Source organism: Peromyscus leucopus, chromosome 1 (assembly GCF_004664715.2).
Source record: "Peromyscus leucopus breed LL Stock chromosome 1, UCI_PerLeu_2.1, whole genome shotgun sequence".
NCBI lineage: Eukaryota > Metazoa > Chordata > Mammalia > Rodentia > Cricetidae > Peromyscus > Peromyscus leucopus.
Genome location: NC_051063.1, coordinates 112,877,894 through 112,892,917, shown reverse-complemented (window position 1 = coordinate 112,892,917; position 15,024 = coordinate 112,877,894). Strand labels below are relative to the sequence as shown.

The window sequence follows — 15,024 nt, the reverse complement described above, 5'->3', positions numbered from 1 at the left end:
CCTATGTAAACCTTTAATAAACTTCTAAATGAGGCTGGTTTTCAAGCTTATCTTCAAATTTTTCTTGCTGTTGCTGCTTTATGAAAGCCCCATCACCCCACTTCGATCCACAATGGACCCTCTATTCCCCCATTACCACCTTGATAACTTTGACATTCTCACTTCAGACTCTTTCAAAAGTGGTAAGGAAATAGGTGCATACACTGTCCACTGCTCCTCTAGCCCCAGATACAACTTTGTATTGTGTTTGACATAATGCAATAGATTTCCTATTTGCATGAATATCAACTTTAATCGCTATTATAAACCATCTTGTGGGTATATCTTTGTGCCCTGGTCAAATATTATATTTTTTATTCTTTTTTGCTCTAATAACAAACCAGATAGCTTTCTCTATATAAAAACCTTTGTGCACATTTTTTAAATTTTAAGACAGCTGACTATGGGTAGAATGTCTGAAAGAAAAGACAGGATTATAGTTAAAGCTTCTGAAATATACTGCCAAATTGCTTTCTTGAAAAGTTATAAGAGGTTTCACACCCCATAGAGCCAGCAATATGGGCGTCTTTCTTGCCATACCACAACTAAATGATGATCTGTCAGCTCAGAAACACTGTTTCTATAATACACAGAAAGAGGCACTTGATTTAATTTGCATTAACTTCATTCCCACTGGGGTCCAGCATTTATATGTGTGTACCTATTTGCTATTTCTATCTTTTTTGTGTGTGATTAGATGCTAGTGACCTTTGTTTAGTTTTTATTGTATGCTGTTATTCTCACTTATTTGTAGGAAACAACTTAAAAATATTGATGATTTTATGTGAACAGATATCTTTTCCAGCTTAGTGCTTAACTATATGAGGGTTTTTTTAAAAAAAAAAAAATCTTAACTCTGTCTTTAATTTTCTATGTAGTTAATTATCTCATGTTTTATTAGACTTCTCTTTACAAAGATGCTAGGTAATTATTAAATTACTACTTGTAGGTTTATATCTTACCTTTAAAATTCAATTAAAAAGAAAAAATTGAAGAAAAATCTTAAAGGGTGATTTTATAAAAGTCTAAGAGTTTAAGTACTAATTTAGGACATTGACCTTTCCTCCACTAACCCAAATCAGGGTCTCTGAGTCCTTGGTCTGGCACTGTGTGTTTCAGGTAATATTTACTTGAATATATTTCAGAAAACCCCCAGATCTTCCTGTACCTCAATGTGCGCATCTAGTATCAAAGTACCATGAGCCTCTTTTCGTCTTTGCCATTCACCTTAACACTCCATGACCCAGGTTGAACCCAACTGAAACCTAAATAATCTTATGGAATAAATAAATAAAACATGTTAATAATTCAAAACTTTGAAGATGATTTTTGAATGATATAATGCTAACTTTACCCTTCCTCCCTTCAATGAGTAAATACGTTAAAAATAGAATTGAGAGCATTGTTGGTATAGAGAAAACAGTAAACCAATCACATTTTCTATTTTAAAAAGAATTATTTTCAGATCCTGGTACACAGACTATTATTAATAATAAATTAGTTATGGCCCAATAGCTTGAAATGACACCACAGCTGTGAACCCTACCAGAAAAAATAAAAAATACTATAAAGATGCAGGCACACACATGATGAGGTAGAGTTGGCCCTCATCTGTTGTTAGAAGCACTGAGAATACTGGAGAAATTTAGAGAAAGTAGTCAACAGGTTCCAGGGCTGTGACAGATTATTAATGACCTTTTCAATGTCAGGAGTGAACATGAGTCTTCAGAAGATACCTACCACAATCACAGTCTTTGTTTTGTCCCTGTGTAGAGACTTCTGAGTACACGAAAGAGCTATAGTGTAACATGCCTGTGTTTGGGATGAGTGGTGAAGAGTTTGTCTCCTTGTATTCTCATGTAGAAAGAGATCTTCTGAAGAGCTATGAATTCCTGGAGAATTGAATTTCAGGAAATAACCATGATAATAATGGCCGCCATTGGGGATTGCACAGTAAGAACCCTGGGCTAAGCTAAGACACTAAATATTCACTCCAGATGCAAAATTTAAAGGAACACCAACAAAACTCAGTACTAATAAAATTTTAATGCAATATTTAAAAATAAAATTAATGCAAAAGAACCAGTCATGAACCAAATATCAACATTTGAAAGACAGGATTGGCTTGGTCCTGGCCTCAAATTCTGTGAGATTTCATGGAGTCAAGGTTTGACACTTTTCCTGAGCAGCATAATGTACTTGCAGTGACTGAAAGTGTCTGTTTTATTTTTTTCTAATTGCAAGCAAGAGATCTGACCTAAGCTCTGCCAAGGGGATAAAGCAGGAGGTTTGTAGTTTATTTTCATTGTACAACAAAGGTCACAAGGGAATAATCAGGGAAGTTCAATGACCTACATACTCCTCCTAGGCTGCCTTATGGGTTGAACCTAGATTATTATTCTAACAAGAACCCAGACTGTGAACCCGCAGACATTTGGACATGTGTAGTAGAGGTCCACTCTGGTTCTCTAGTTAGAATGTGCCTCTACAGTGACTCTCTGTGTGTCTGCATTTCCTTATACTGCCAGCTAATTTCTCTTTCTTTACCTTTATTTATAACTATCCAATTCTTTTTTTCTATTAAGGATTTTCTATTCATTTTACATACCAACCACAGATTCCTCTGTCCTTCCTCCTCCCACCCCCAGTCTTCCCCCCTAACCCACCCCCTATTCCCACCTGCTACAAGGCAAGGTCTCCCATGGGGAGTCAGCAGAGCCTGGTACATTCAGTTTAGGCAGGTCCAAGCCCCTCCTCCCTTCACCAAGGCTGTGCAAATTGTGGGGATGAGAGCTTAGAGGAAAGGGAGGTTTGAGCTGGAATGGGAGCAGAGTGGGAGAGTAAGGAAAGAGATACCATGATAAATGAAGACACCATGGGAATAGGGAGAAGCAGAGTGCTATGGATGTTACCAGGAATCCACAAGGATGACTCCACCATAGACTACTGGTAATAGTCGAGAGGGTGCCTGAGGTGGCCTACTCTGGTGATCCAATGGCTGAATACCCTAACTGTCATCATAGAACCCTCATCCAGTGACGGATGGAAGCAGATGCAGAGATCCATGGCCGCATCCCAGGAGGAGCTCCAGGAGTCCAATTAATAAGAGAGAGGAGTGATTCCATGAGCAAGGGATATCAAGACCCTAACTGGAAAAGTACAGAGACAATTAGCCAAACTAGTGGAAATGCATGAACTGTGGACCAATAGCTGAGGAGCCCCCATGGTACTGGACTAGCCCCTCTGGATAAGCAAGACAGTTGTTGAGCTTGAACTGTATGGGGGGGCCCAGGCAGTGGGATCAGGACCTGTCCCTAGTGTATGAGCCAGCTTTTTGGAGCCTAGTGCCTATGGTGAGACACTTTGCACATAATTATCCACTTCTTAAAGAAGAATCCACCTAAGTAGTCCTGGTTGGGTTTTTTTCCCCTCTTTTTCTTTCGATCCCTACTGTAGCTGGAATTTTTCTTGTGTCCCACCTGGGCCCTGCAGTTGAGATAAATCTCTCCCACCCGCACCTGCAGCAACTTGGTCCCAAATAAACACACAAAGGCTTATATTATTTTCAAAGTATATGGCCTAATGTCTCAGGCTTCTTGCTAGCTAGCTCTTATAGCTAAACTCAGCCCATTTCTATTCATCTATATGTAGCCATGTGTTCCATGGCTTTACCTGTGTGCCATTACATGCTGCTTCCTGGACAGAGGGATGGCATCTCCTCCACCTCTGCCTTTCCTCCTGTCTATCTGCTTATATTTCCTGCCTGCCTCTAAGCTGCCTTGCCATAAGCTGATACAGCTTTATTTATTAACCAATCAGAGCAATGCATATTCACAGCATATAGAAAAACATCCCACAGCACCTACCATATATATCATGAACTGCAGGAGGGGTCCAGTTCTGGTCAAATGGTCTGTTACACTGGCTATGATGGGACTGAGTTGATTTGGAATCAAGTAGGGGGAGGGAGGGGCCATTACAGACAGGATAGGTTTTTTTAAATAAGGTATGGATGCCGCATCCCTCTCCAGTGTGCCATAATTGTGCATGTGTCTGTGATTAAAAATATGAAGGAAGCAAAGCAAATAGCAAGTGCTAATGGAGTTCAGAGATCACCAAGGGCCAGGATTGTGTTAATTATATGCTACAAGAGCCTGCAATTATAAACCCATAGATGAGCAAATAAATGCTGATGGCTCAGCAGATGAGACCAAGAAGTCATTTTTCTATGGCCTTTGGTGAGTGCATAGCAGGATAATGATTTATTTATAAATTCACTTAGAGATTTCACTAATACCTTCAACTATCCCTTCCACTAGTCCTGGAAATAATCACAGAATAAAAGGAGCAAGTAAATATCTTTGTTGGACTTCCATATTCATTACTTTCTGATTCTGGGTGCTTATAACAAGATAACCAGGTTCTTTCATTGTGACTGGCTGACTCACACTGCAGAAAAGTATGTCCCTGCTACATTTCTTTACTGGAGAGATGGTGACATCTATTCCAGCCACTCAGATCCCAGTGACAGGGATTGGCATTCCTTGTCTGTCTGCAAAGGTGACACAGGGAACATAACTACAAGGAATGACTAATATATTGGCTGCCGGCATTAAGTGTTCTGGGGCTCAGGACTAAGAAGTCTTCATGAAGAATGACGTACAAGGGGAGGAACTCTCACAAGAACTATGGGCGGGCACGGCAGCCAGGGAGTAACTCAAGGGCCTCAATCTTCAGTGGGCAAACACACCGTGCATGCCAAGTACTTAAAGATTTTCTTTCATTTTTTCAACAGCAATATTGGGGTTTCATCCCTCTTTGTAACCTAAAAATTAATAAAGATATAAAACGTTTTAGATCTAATGGACAATCTAATAATACTCAAAATATCTCAGGGCTTTCTCGAAAAAAACAGGAAAATGTATTTTTCTTAGTAATGAGGATAATTATTATCTGTTGATTCAGTGATATTTTTATCCAGTTCCTAGCATAAGCATTCTGAATATAGCTTGTGCAGCACCTGCAATGTATTGTACTGAGACCTATATTTTATATATTACGTGGCAGAATCTAGGACTTTAATGAAGTTATTGGTTGAAAAGCTTCAAAGATGAGCCACCTTCTCACCATCATTTTGATGTTGCTATTTACTTGGAAGAGGACTTAGTCAAGGATGCTATGTCTTAATTTTTGTTTCTTCTCATTGATTCATGTCCACGGGTATCATGTTCTTACAGCCAAGAAAAGAACCTGAGTCAGAAATACCTAGTCTTTAGCATGTGACCATGTAAAAGTAACACATAAACTAGAAAGAAAGGAATGGCAGATTAAATAGCAGAGTTACATGAATCTGTGACACCAGTAATTTACCTCTGCTTTCACAAGGCTTTGGATGATACCTGATTAAGCATAGATAAGTAATTAATTTATGATGAAGGAATATTGGTGGTGACTATAAGCAAGAAAAAAGCAGCTCCTTCTAAAACCCAATGTGTTTCAGCTTTCCCCAAATGCTGAATTATTTAATTCTTGAATAACGTAATAATATTATATAGACATAGAATTACTATGAAAATATAGGTAAAAGTTTAAAAAGTTCAACTCTTGGCAAAGTACAAAGTCCATTTTCATCGTCTTGAATGTAATATGGTATTCAGAAAACAAAGCATTTATGTTTAGCTGAATACAATATAGCTACGATATTTTTGAGGACATATATTAGTCAGTTTTGATTTTATTCTTTTTCTCTAAATATGGTACAACTGAACTAGGAAAAATGGTAACATCATTTTCTTGGTCTATAGAGTCAACATCAGACTGAAAATTGAATCAGTTCTCCTGGGCAACTAGGATACCGGGGTTGCATCATCATGGAGATGTTTTATATTCATTAACTCCTTTTTCCCAAGATTCTGTGCTAGCAGTTTAGAACAGATTCCAGAAATGTCTGAACACAGAGAGTCAGTGAGTTCTATGAATAGTTACAAACTCCACATTATATAGTAAGAAAGGAGCACTTCTTTTATTTTCCTATGGAGGAGTGAATTACAAATGTAACTAAATGTATTAACCCTTATGGTAGGCTAAGATAACTATTTCTTTGTATTAAAGCTACATACTTACATTTTATAAAAGTACATCTGAATTTTAGATCCTGTTTATATAACAAAAGGTGACAGTACCTTAAACTAGATAATGTGTTTTTATCCCACATGAAAGGAACCCAGAAGCACTATAGTCTCCCCACATGTCATCAGTGACACCGGCTCCCCCAGCTCATCCTTTATGCTCAAATGCCTGTATAATTTACCTCTATTCTCCAGGTGGCTCCATGGTCCAAGGTAGTTATTGAAGTACCAGTTTGCATATTTCTTTGAGTCTCAAGTTAACATAGGGAGGAATTATGTAGAAAATAATTACAAAGATCCTAGCAAAATCAACTTCCCTGTCAGCAGCCTTCTCAGAAAACTCTCTACTCAGGCCACATTGGACTAAACACTTTGATGGTGCCATATCTACTCACAACTGAGGCTAAAGAAGAAAGTCAATACATGTATAACTAAATCTAAAAATAATGTGTGATATTAAGCATAAGTGAAAATTTGATTTGTACTGGGATGTAATGATAAAATGTCATGAAGTTGGGTTTTTCCTTTGAAATACAGTGAACTGCTGCTAGCTGCGTGATTGGTCCTCCTGTGTGCTAACTATGCATCTCTCTCTTCCTCTTGTGTCACCAGGCCTCCGGAACCTGTTTACAGCACTGTGAACAAACTATGTGATAAGCCTGCTTCTCCCAGGCACTATTCCCCTGTTGAGTGTGACAAAAGCTTCCTCCTCTCAGCTCCCTATCCCCACTACCACCTAGGCCTGCTCCCTGACTCTGACATGACCAGGTACTGCATGCGCTTCCTCACTTTGGCTCCAGTTGCATGTGCTTCCACAAGGATTGGTGGGTGGAATCCGTCTCCGCTCACTTGTGTTTTGCACTCAGCACCTTCCTTGTGGAGAGATGTTCTGCTTCCATGGAACAATGGGAGAAATTAAGAACATTGCTTTTTTTTTCTTGCTGCTGAGCTCACAAAGCACTTTCAGACATGATCATGTAGAGCTCCACCTGTTCACTAAGGAAATAATTACATTGTTCCAGCACCATTTCCTTCATTAGAGGGATAAAAGAGAACATTTACTGAGTATCTTAAGTAATACTTAATAAATGTTCACTATGCCTCTTACACAATGACCTAAACATGTACATACTATTATTGTCATTTAGAATATTAAAGTCACCATATAACTGGCTTCCTGAGAAATTAACCAGTTTCCTAAAACTATAAAATTAATTGGTTCTATATAACCACAGTGAACATAAAAAATATTTGCACTTTGTTACTTGCTAGGTTTTTACATATGTTGTCTTATTTAATTCATCCCTGAATATGTAAAGATATAAAAGTCAAGGAAGGATATGGGATGTCCCTCAACATGATCTTGCCAGTAAATACACAGATCAAATTTAACCTTAGAATGCTCTGAGTTTTTCCATAACAACTTCGCAAGCAAATTCTTCTATGTCCAAAGACTGGACACAATTCTACTTTAATATCCTAAAACATGCACATGAGTAATGAAAAGCCTGTTATCAAGTAGTAGCCAGAGTCACAGAGAAAGCAAGGTAGGAAAAATAAAATCTGGTGCTCCATGAGGTACTTGCAATTCAGTCTAGATGGAGAGCCCAGTTGGAAGATTCCTATGCAGAGTGGGTGCTTATTGAATTATGTTTTCAGACTCAATGTCTTCATAATATTGTCAGGGCTGAGAAAAATACATACAGATTTTAGAATGGTTCAAGGTAAATACATTCAAAATAAATACATTAAAAGGGCCTTCATTTAAAACATCTTTATTTTTTTTTTCATGTTTTCATCTCACACAAAACTAAAAGGCGAACTTTATGTTCTAGCTAGCATTTCTAGAAATAAATGAGAAAATTTGGACTGTCCCATCAGCTGGAAAAATGTCACTTATTGCAGTAATTTAAGCTGAACAACACTTCATAGTGATTTATAAATATTAATTAAATCCTACTTTTTTAATGATTCAAAAAAAAACCTATTTATTGGTGTGGTGACCTACACAAGTTAGAAACTAAAGGGCTGAGGTTTCATAGCCGTGGGAAGAAAGGAAGATCTTTACACCACAGTAATGACTTCCCTGTGGTCAGCTCACTGTGGTCAGCCACATGGGTGACTCTGTATACCGAACTCTTCTTTAGCCAGGCACTTGGCTAAAGAACTTCTTAGGAATTATTTCCTTCAGTCCTCGGATTCAGATTATGAGACAGATGTGGTCATCATTTTACTTTTCTAAATGAGGAGGTAAAGATTTGAGAATTACCTGCTTTGTCCCAGATCACCCACTAAAAGACAGATCTGTGGGGTTCAAGCCCAAGGGACAGCCGACCTGGCAGAACAGGAGGAGTCCCTGCATGCCCCGACACAGGCATGATGTCAGAGACATCTCTGCTCACTGGAAAATCTCTCTACCCATTTATTTTTATTTTTTCTCTCTTTATCTTTTTCTCATCTCTATTTTTCTGACTCACTGTCAGTGTATTTTTTTTTATTTTAATGAATGTGAGTTTTATATAGATTCCTATCCACTCCACTGAGGATCTCGATTGATCCCTCCTTAAAAAAAAAAACCACCAGTAAACAGTTGTCAGGGTCTAACTCTGGCGTGAACCCATCAGACATAGTTCTTTTCTGTCTACTTCCTGTATTCATTATGAGGAAAACAAGAAGATGTTTCTTGGTTTTTCAGATCAAAGCACTGTGGTTTGTTCAGCATATCCTTTTCAAATCACATGCCCTGAGTGGTTTTGATATGCGGCCGTCCCCGAACCACACCTACCTTCCCCATGACTTTGGGGATCCTATTTTCTGTTCATTCTAATTCTGTCTCCTTTTCCCTTCCTTCATTTGACCACTATCTTCTCTTTTATCTCTCTAGGAGAAAAAAAATCTACACCGATGTATATGTGTACCCATTCTAGGGGCTTTTTCAGCAACACACTGATACCGAAAGTATTCAAACCCATTTAGCTCTCCTTCCTCAATCTCCAGTTCAATGAATGACATTAACATTGGCCCAGTGGCTGAAGTCACAGACCTGAGAATGATAACTTAGCACATTAGTCTTCCCACCTCCATCACTGAGTCCATCTTCAGGTCCTGTTGATTCTACCCTCAAAATAACACCTCATGTCTATTCACGCCCCGCTATTTCTACTTGTACCATTTTAATCAAAGCCCGTCATCTCCTCCCTACAAGAGCTTCCACTGTCAGCCTCATACCATATTGTGAATGCAACTAAAGTGATCTGTTAAAAGAAAACAGATCAAATCTCTCTCTCTCCTTTTGCATTAGGATTAAAATGCAAAGTCAGGCTCTGCATGATCTAGCACCTGCCTGCCTTTTGAACATCACATTTCTTTCATCTTTTTGCTGACCGCAGTATTCACACTGGCATACGTTCTATTCACAGAGTGTGTTACATCTCTACCTGTCTCAAGTGTTTCCCATGTGCTTTTCACTTGAATTGAAAAGCTTTTCTACACGTTACCTAATTAACTTCTGGTCATCTTAGATCCAAGCTTAAATTGCATTGGGTTAGAGAAGCTCTCTGAAAGAAAAATCAGGTCCCTATTATACAACCCCCCCTCTTTCTCTCTCTCTCTCTCTCTCTCTCTCTCTCTCTCTCTCTCTCTCACACACACACACACACACACACACACACACACACACACACACACCTTTATATCTCTCCCTGAAAATTTAAGAATTGCGCATTTATTTTATTTTAGTAAATAACAAATATGTAAACAAGGAGATATGATCTTCAGACGAGCAAACTGGTACCTGTTTCCAGACCAGGTTCCATTCAAGCTTGCTTTATTCAGTTCATAACAAATGCATGACACTATCCCATGATATTTGAATTTACAGATGGAAACAAACCACAGTGATGAAGACTTGCTTTGTATTACACTCCTGCCTAAATTAATCTAGTACTCAGTATCCACATTACAGACCCACTAGGCAACTGTGGGCTCTTAAGGAAGACAGGGTACCTTGTCTCAGAGTTTATTTACTTCTCCACTGGGAAGTAATCTCCCCAAACAGATGTTTCTTGAAATGTAGCTAGAATCGTTCAAAGATTCTGATTCTATTTTCTGTTCTATATCTTACTTTTCTACTGTATCCTCAAATAAGTCATAGGCTCTTTTATGAAGAAGTCAGATGTGAAATCCCATCTCTAGGCTCATAATGCTGAGTAGCCAAGTGTATGACCTTCCTTAGTCTGTGCTATAATAATAATTAAATAAGTCTCATAATAACACTAAAACACATTGACATCTATCTAAAAATAGTATTGAAAGAATGCACCTATCTATTCATCCAACCAAGATACATCAAGCTCCAGCCAAATGCAAAATACTATACTAGAACAGTGTTTTCCTGGGGTGCTTGCTGAAAAGATCAACCAAAAGTGTTGGGAGAAAAATGTGTGACCTTTAAACTACAGTGACTGGTGTGATGTGTTTTTTGGGGCATTTGAAAATTCCCCAGAGTCTGTTTGAGAAGTATATCAATATTGGTCCAGTAGTCAATGCTTCAAACCTCAGATTAATATTTGAGCTAGTTCAGGGAAATTCAACCTATGAAACTATCCATATTTGTATCATAAATTCTGGATTGGCATCCAGAAAAAACAGAGACAAATTGACAAAATTAAGGAGCACCCTCCTTCTACATTGTCTGAGTTTCAGTGGAAAAATTCAGGTTCTCAGTTCTTTGAACTTATAGCAAATGTGTAGGGATAAATTGAGTACATATCTTACTACTAAACGATTATCTATAAGAAGTAGTGTTAGGTTTTCCTAAGGAAAGTGGATTAAATTGCTTGGCACACTGGCTAAAGATGCAGATTATGTCTAGAGTGACTTTTCAGGTGATGCCCAACAAAGAAATGAGCAGAGCCTGGAGTTAAACTAAAATGTGAAGTTCTATTAAAATAAGTGACATTGCTATGAGACCTCTACTTATCTAGTACATCACTTTTTCTTTAAAGAAAAAAATAGTTTTTGATGTTGTAATTGGTTTTTCTACTTTGAAAGTACCAGCTATTCCTTTTGACACTCCTGAGGCAATGTGAACAGTATGCTTGGCTGTCTTTTCAACATCTATGTCATATTTTCATGTGTTCTTGTATAAAAATGGTCCTAGTTATTATTATTTTGCAGTTTAAAAGAGAGACGAAGGCAAAACAGTTGATAGCCTATTAAAATGTGCTGGCAGATTTTGGGTAAGAAATGGACTCAAAGTATTATATGAATATAAAGTACTTTCGGTTATTGAGGAGAATATATTCATGGGACTGTAACATGCCATTCAGATCCTACATGTACTTAAAAGGAGATGAGACATAGTCTCCTCCCTTAAACTCGATGACATACAAGTGATGACTTAGTCACTGTGTAATATGTATCTGCTCACAGGCCTGTTCTCCCAATGGACCTAATCTCTGTAGCTGGTTGTTTTGTTTTATGTTTGAAATCAATTAAATTTAAAGTTCATTTTCACAAAGAACAACTGATTAATCAGGTAGCACTCAAGCCCTGAGGACATTTAGCACTGTGCCTAGCAAGTCAAGTTTTAGAAACCTCAGCTACCAAAAACTATTAAAAGCAACAGACTGTGTTTCTGGTTTTCCTGAAATTATCAGGAAGACACTGAGACCATCATTCAGATTAGAGAAGAAATGTGTTTGAAATAAATGAAACAAGCCTGATGGTGGAGAAAAGCAGGGTGATTTATGAGAATACCAGGAGGCCTGTGCAGCTTTAGGTGAGTGATCAAGTTGGAGTTACAATTACCCGCAGAGGGACTTCCTTGCCAGGCTATAGATTTTGGAGTTTCTACTATTAAACAGTGGGGAGGTTTGACTAATTTTAAAACTGTTATATGGCTCATACTTTAAAAGAGATGGGTTGCCTACTATGTGGAAAGCATTTGAAGGCACGGAAATTAGTGTTTATCATCCACACCATAAAGTACAGTTGCCATCCTGATAACCAGAACTGAGTCTGCAACGATAGATATAAATAGATTCAGATTCTTATGTGTTAAATGATGTTAAATGATGTTGATACATGGGAGAATTGTATGGCTTGGCATATTTACTAGATGGTGACTACACTGCTTCTGAGAGAGAATGGGCACTCTTCTCCATAATCAATACACTTAAAATTCCTTAAAGGACAACAAAATGTTGCGTTTATATGTGAAATATCATAATGAAACATAGTATTTTCCACAATTAATTTACAAAGGGGATTTGGAGTTATTTAAAGTAATGGCAGGGAAGAGAAAGAAAGAACATTAGGATACTTGTTTAGAATGGGCCATGTGATGTTATAGAGAGGCCAACAATGGTACCTACACCAGTTCAAGTCCTTTCTTTGGCCATACTAATCACATACATTTTAGCTATCCTCTCTCTCTCTCTCTCTCTCTCTCTCTCTCTCTCTCTCTCTCTCTCTCTCTCTCAGCTTCAGTTTGCTCATGAAGTTTGTAAATAGTTGTATCTGCACCGTTCTCCTTATAGATGGTTGTGGGAATCTAGAGAAATCGAGTAAATGAATTTCTCCATCCAGACACTGACCTCACTAGTCTGTATTTTTTCCCCCTCACTTAGTTACTCTTTAAAGCTCTGAACTCATAAAATTCTTTTCTCTTACTTTAACAAGTCAGGTGAAAAGTGTTTTATCAGTGTGGGTTCCGAGTTCTGTCTCTGGATCCCACTCAGAGCATGCTCAATTTTATACTCAGGCTCTCATGGAGTTTTAACCTCCTCCCTCCCCACTCTGCATGCTCTCACTTCTCATCTAGTTCTCCACATCTCACATCCACTCTGCCACTAACCTGTGGATCTTGGAAGAAACCCTGAGCCTTACTCACCCAACTCAATCTGGGAGATAACATCAATAGAAAATAAAGATGAACCAAGCATCAACCTTCTTACTTACTTAAAAGGTACATGGGAGCTAAAGAATTATTCATTCTGTTTATAATGAAAACCAGGGAGGAAGGCCTGAGGACATGGCTCCTTAGGCACAGCACTTTCAGAATCTGTGTGGCAGCTTCAATTTGAAAGGGGTCCCCTACCTTTTTGGAGGAGATGCTCCCCAACCCCAGTCTGAATTAAGAAAAGTCAGGAGAGATCCATCAGCTCCTACCTGGAAGCTGCTTTCTCCAGGTTTAATTGCCAGCTTCTTCACTCCACAATGTTATACATCCTAAGAAAACGTGCCTTGCTTCTCAATTGAGGCACTCTCTAAATGACCCCTTAGCACTATCTGTCCCAATATATTTTTTTTTTTTACTTTTTTAAAACCTGGGCAAGGATTTTCTTTAAGAATTCAAGAACAGACATTGAATCACAATGAAAACTGTGTAGTATGCAACCAAACACACCTGCCATACAAGCTCTCTGGCATTTCACAAGGCTGGCAGGTAGGGTAGGAGTGGAGGCCTGGTCAGGTGCAAATAATTTGTTATGAAAGTGCTTGAACCAGCCCAGGTTAGTCTCGTTCCAAAACTCCTTCTCTGGTTTAAATAGCTACTTGAAATTAAATAATCAAGTTTAATTGATCTGCTGCTAAAACAAAACAAAACAAAAAAAAGTATGTATCTATCTAAGATGGTAAGAAATTTTCCCCTTATTTTAGGATATCTTTTTGTTGTTGTTGTAGGCATAATGAGTGTATTTACTTGGGCAACTGTCATATTATTTGGTGGTGGTAAGAGATCAGAGCATAAGCGCAATTTCAAAAGCCTTCCATGGAAGAAAAATCTGTAAAAATCACTATAGCAACAAATTCTAGGACTCAGAAAGAATGGAAATAGTAACATCCACACCATAGATATTAATTAAAACCACTAACATGTATTGAGTGCTTTTATGAGTTTGGGACCAGTGTAGCATTTTTATGCGCACTAACTCATTTTATCTTTACAAGATAAGTGTGACTGATTATACCAGTTGTACTGAAAACATTGTGGTTCCTGGCTTGACAAATACATGGAACTATGAAACAAAATCACTGAAAATAAGATAGTCAAGACTCAACACTGAAAGACCAGGGAGGGCCAGGGGAACATGCCAGGAGAGCCAGGACTGACTACACAGCCAAACAATCTCAAAGCGAGAAGACTTACACTTATAATATGAATCCCATTAAAGCAAGATTTTTTTTTATTCATCACTTTATTCTATATTAAAAATGATACCTGCCATATAGTAATGATGATTCCAATAATGACAATAATAGCAATTGTTATTATATACATCTTCTAATTACCTACCAATTAGCCATTTACAAAAATAAACTCATTAAACACCATGGTACCCTAGGAAGGAATGTGTTATTACAGTGCTCATTTTTCTGGTGGAAAAACTGAGGTCCCAAGAACCTAAAGGAACTTCCACCTGAGTAGGATTTGAACCTGAGTGGGCAAAATCTAGAATCTATCCTTTACTTTGCATGGATGTTGTAGTCACATCACACTCTAAATACTGAATTCTGCCTGAGGAAACGTGTACAACATTTAATTGTTGTGTCTTAATTAGGGTCCATTCTATTACTGGGATGAATCACCATGACCAAAAGGCAAGTTTGGAGGAAAGGGCTTATTTTGCTCACAATTACGTATAACAGTTTATCACCAAGCTAGTGAGGGCAAGAACTCACACAGGTCAGGAGACTGGAGCCAGAAGCTGATGCAAAGGCCATAGAGGGGTGCTGCTTACTGGCTTGCTCCCCACAACTTGGTCAGCCTGCTTTCTTATAGACTCCAGGATCACCCGCCCAGGGATGATCCCACCCACAATGGATGGAGCCCTCCCACATTCATCACTAA

At 38.3% G+C, this 15,024-nt stretch overlaps 1 protein-coding gene across 23 annotated transcripts in view; it reads left to right on the top strand.

Annotated features, from left to right (window-relative positions):
* Dlg2 (discs large MAGUK scaffold protein 2) overlaps positions 1 to 15,024 on the top strand; it is a 1,876,145-nt gene that overhangs the window by 1,441,192 nt on the left and 419,929 nt on the right. For 18 of the 23 annotated variants that reach the window (XM_037207364.1, XM_037206918.1, XM_037206903.1 and 15 more), the window contains one exon: positions 6,780 to 6,935. The exons of the other annotated variants lie outside the window; for them this stretch is intronic. In XM_037207364.1, the coding sequence (XP_037063259.1) occupies positions 6,780 to 6,935 (156 nt within the window). The remainder of the gene's footprint in view (positions 1 to 6,779; positions 6,936 to 15,024) is intronic. 23 annotated transcript variants of the gene reach the window in all.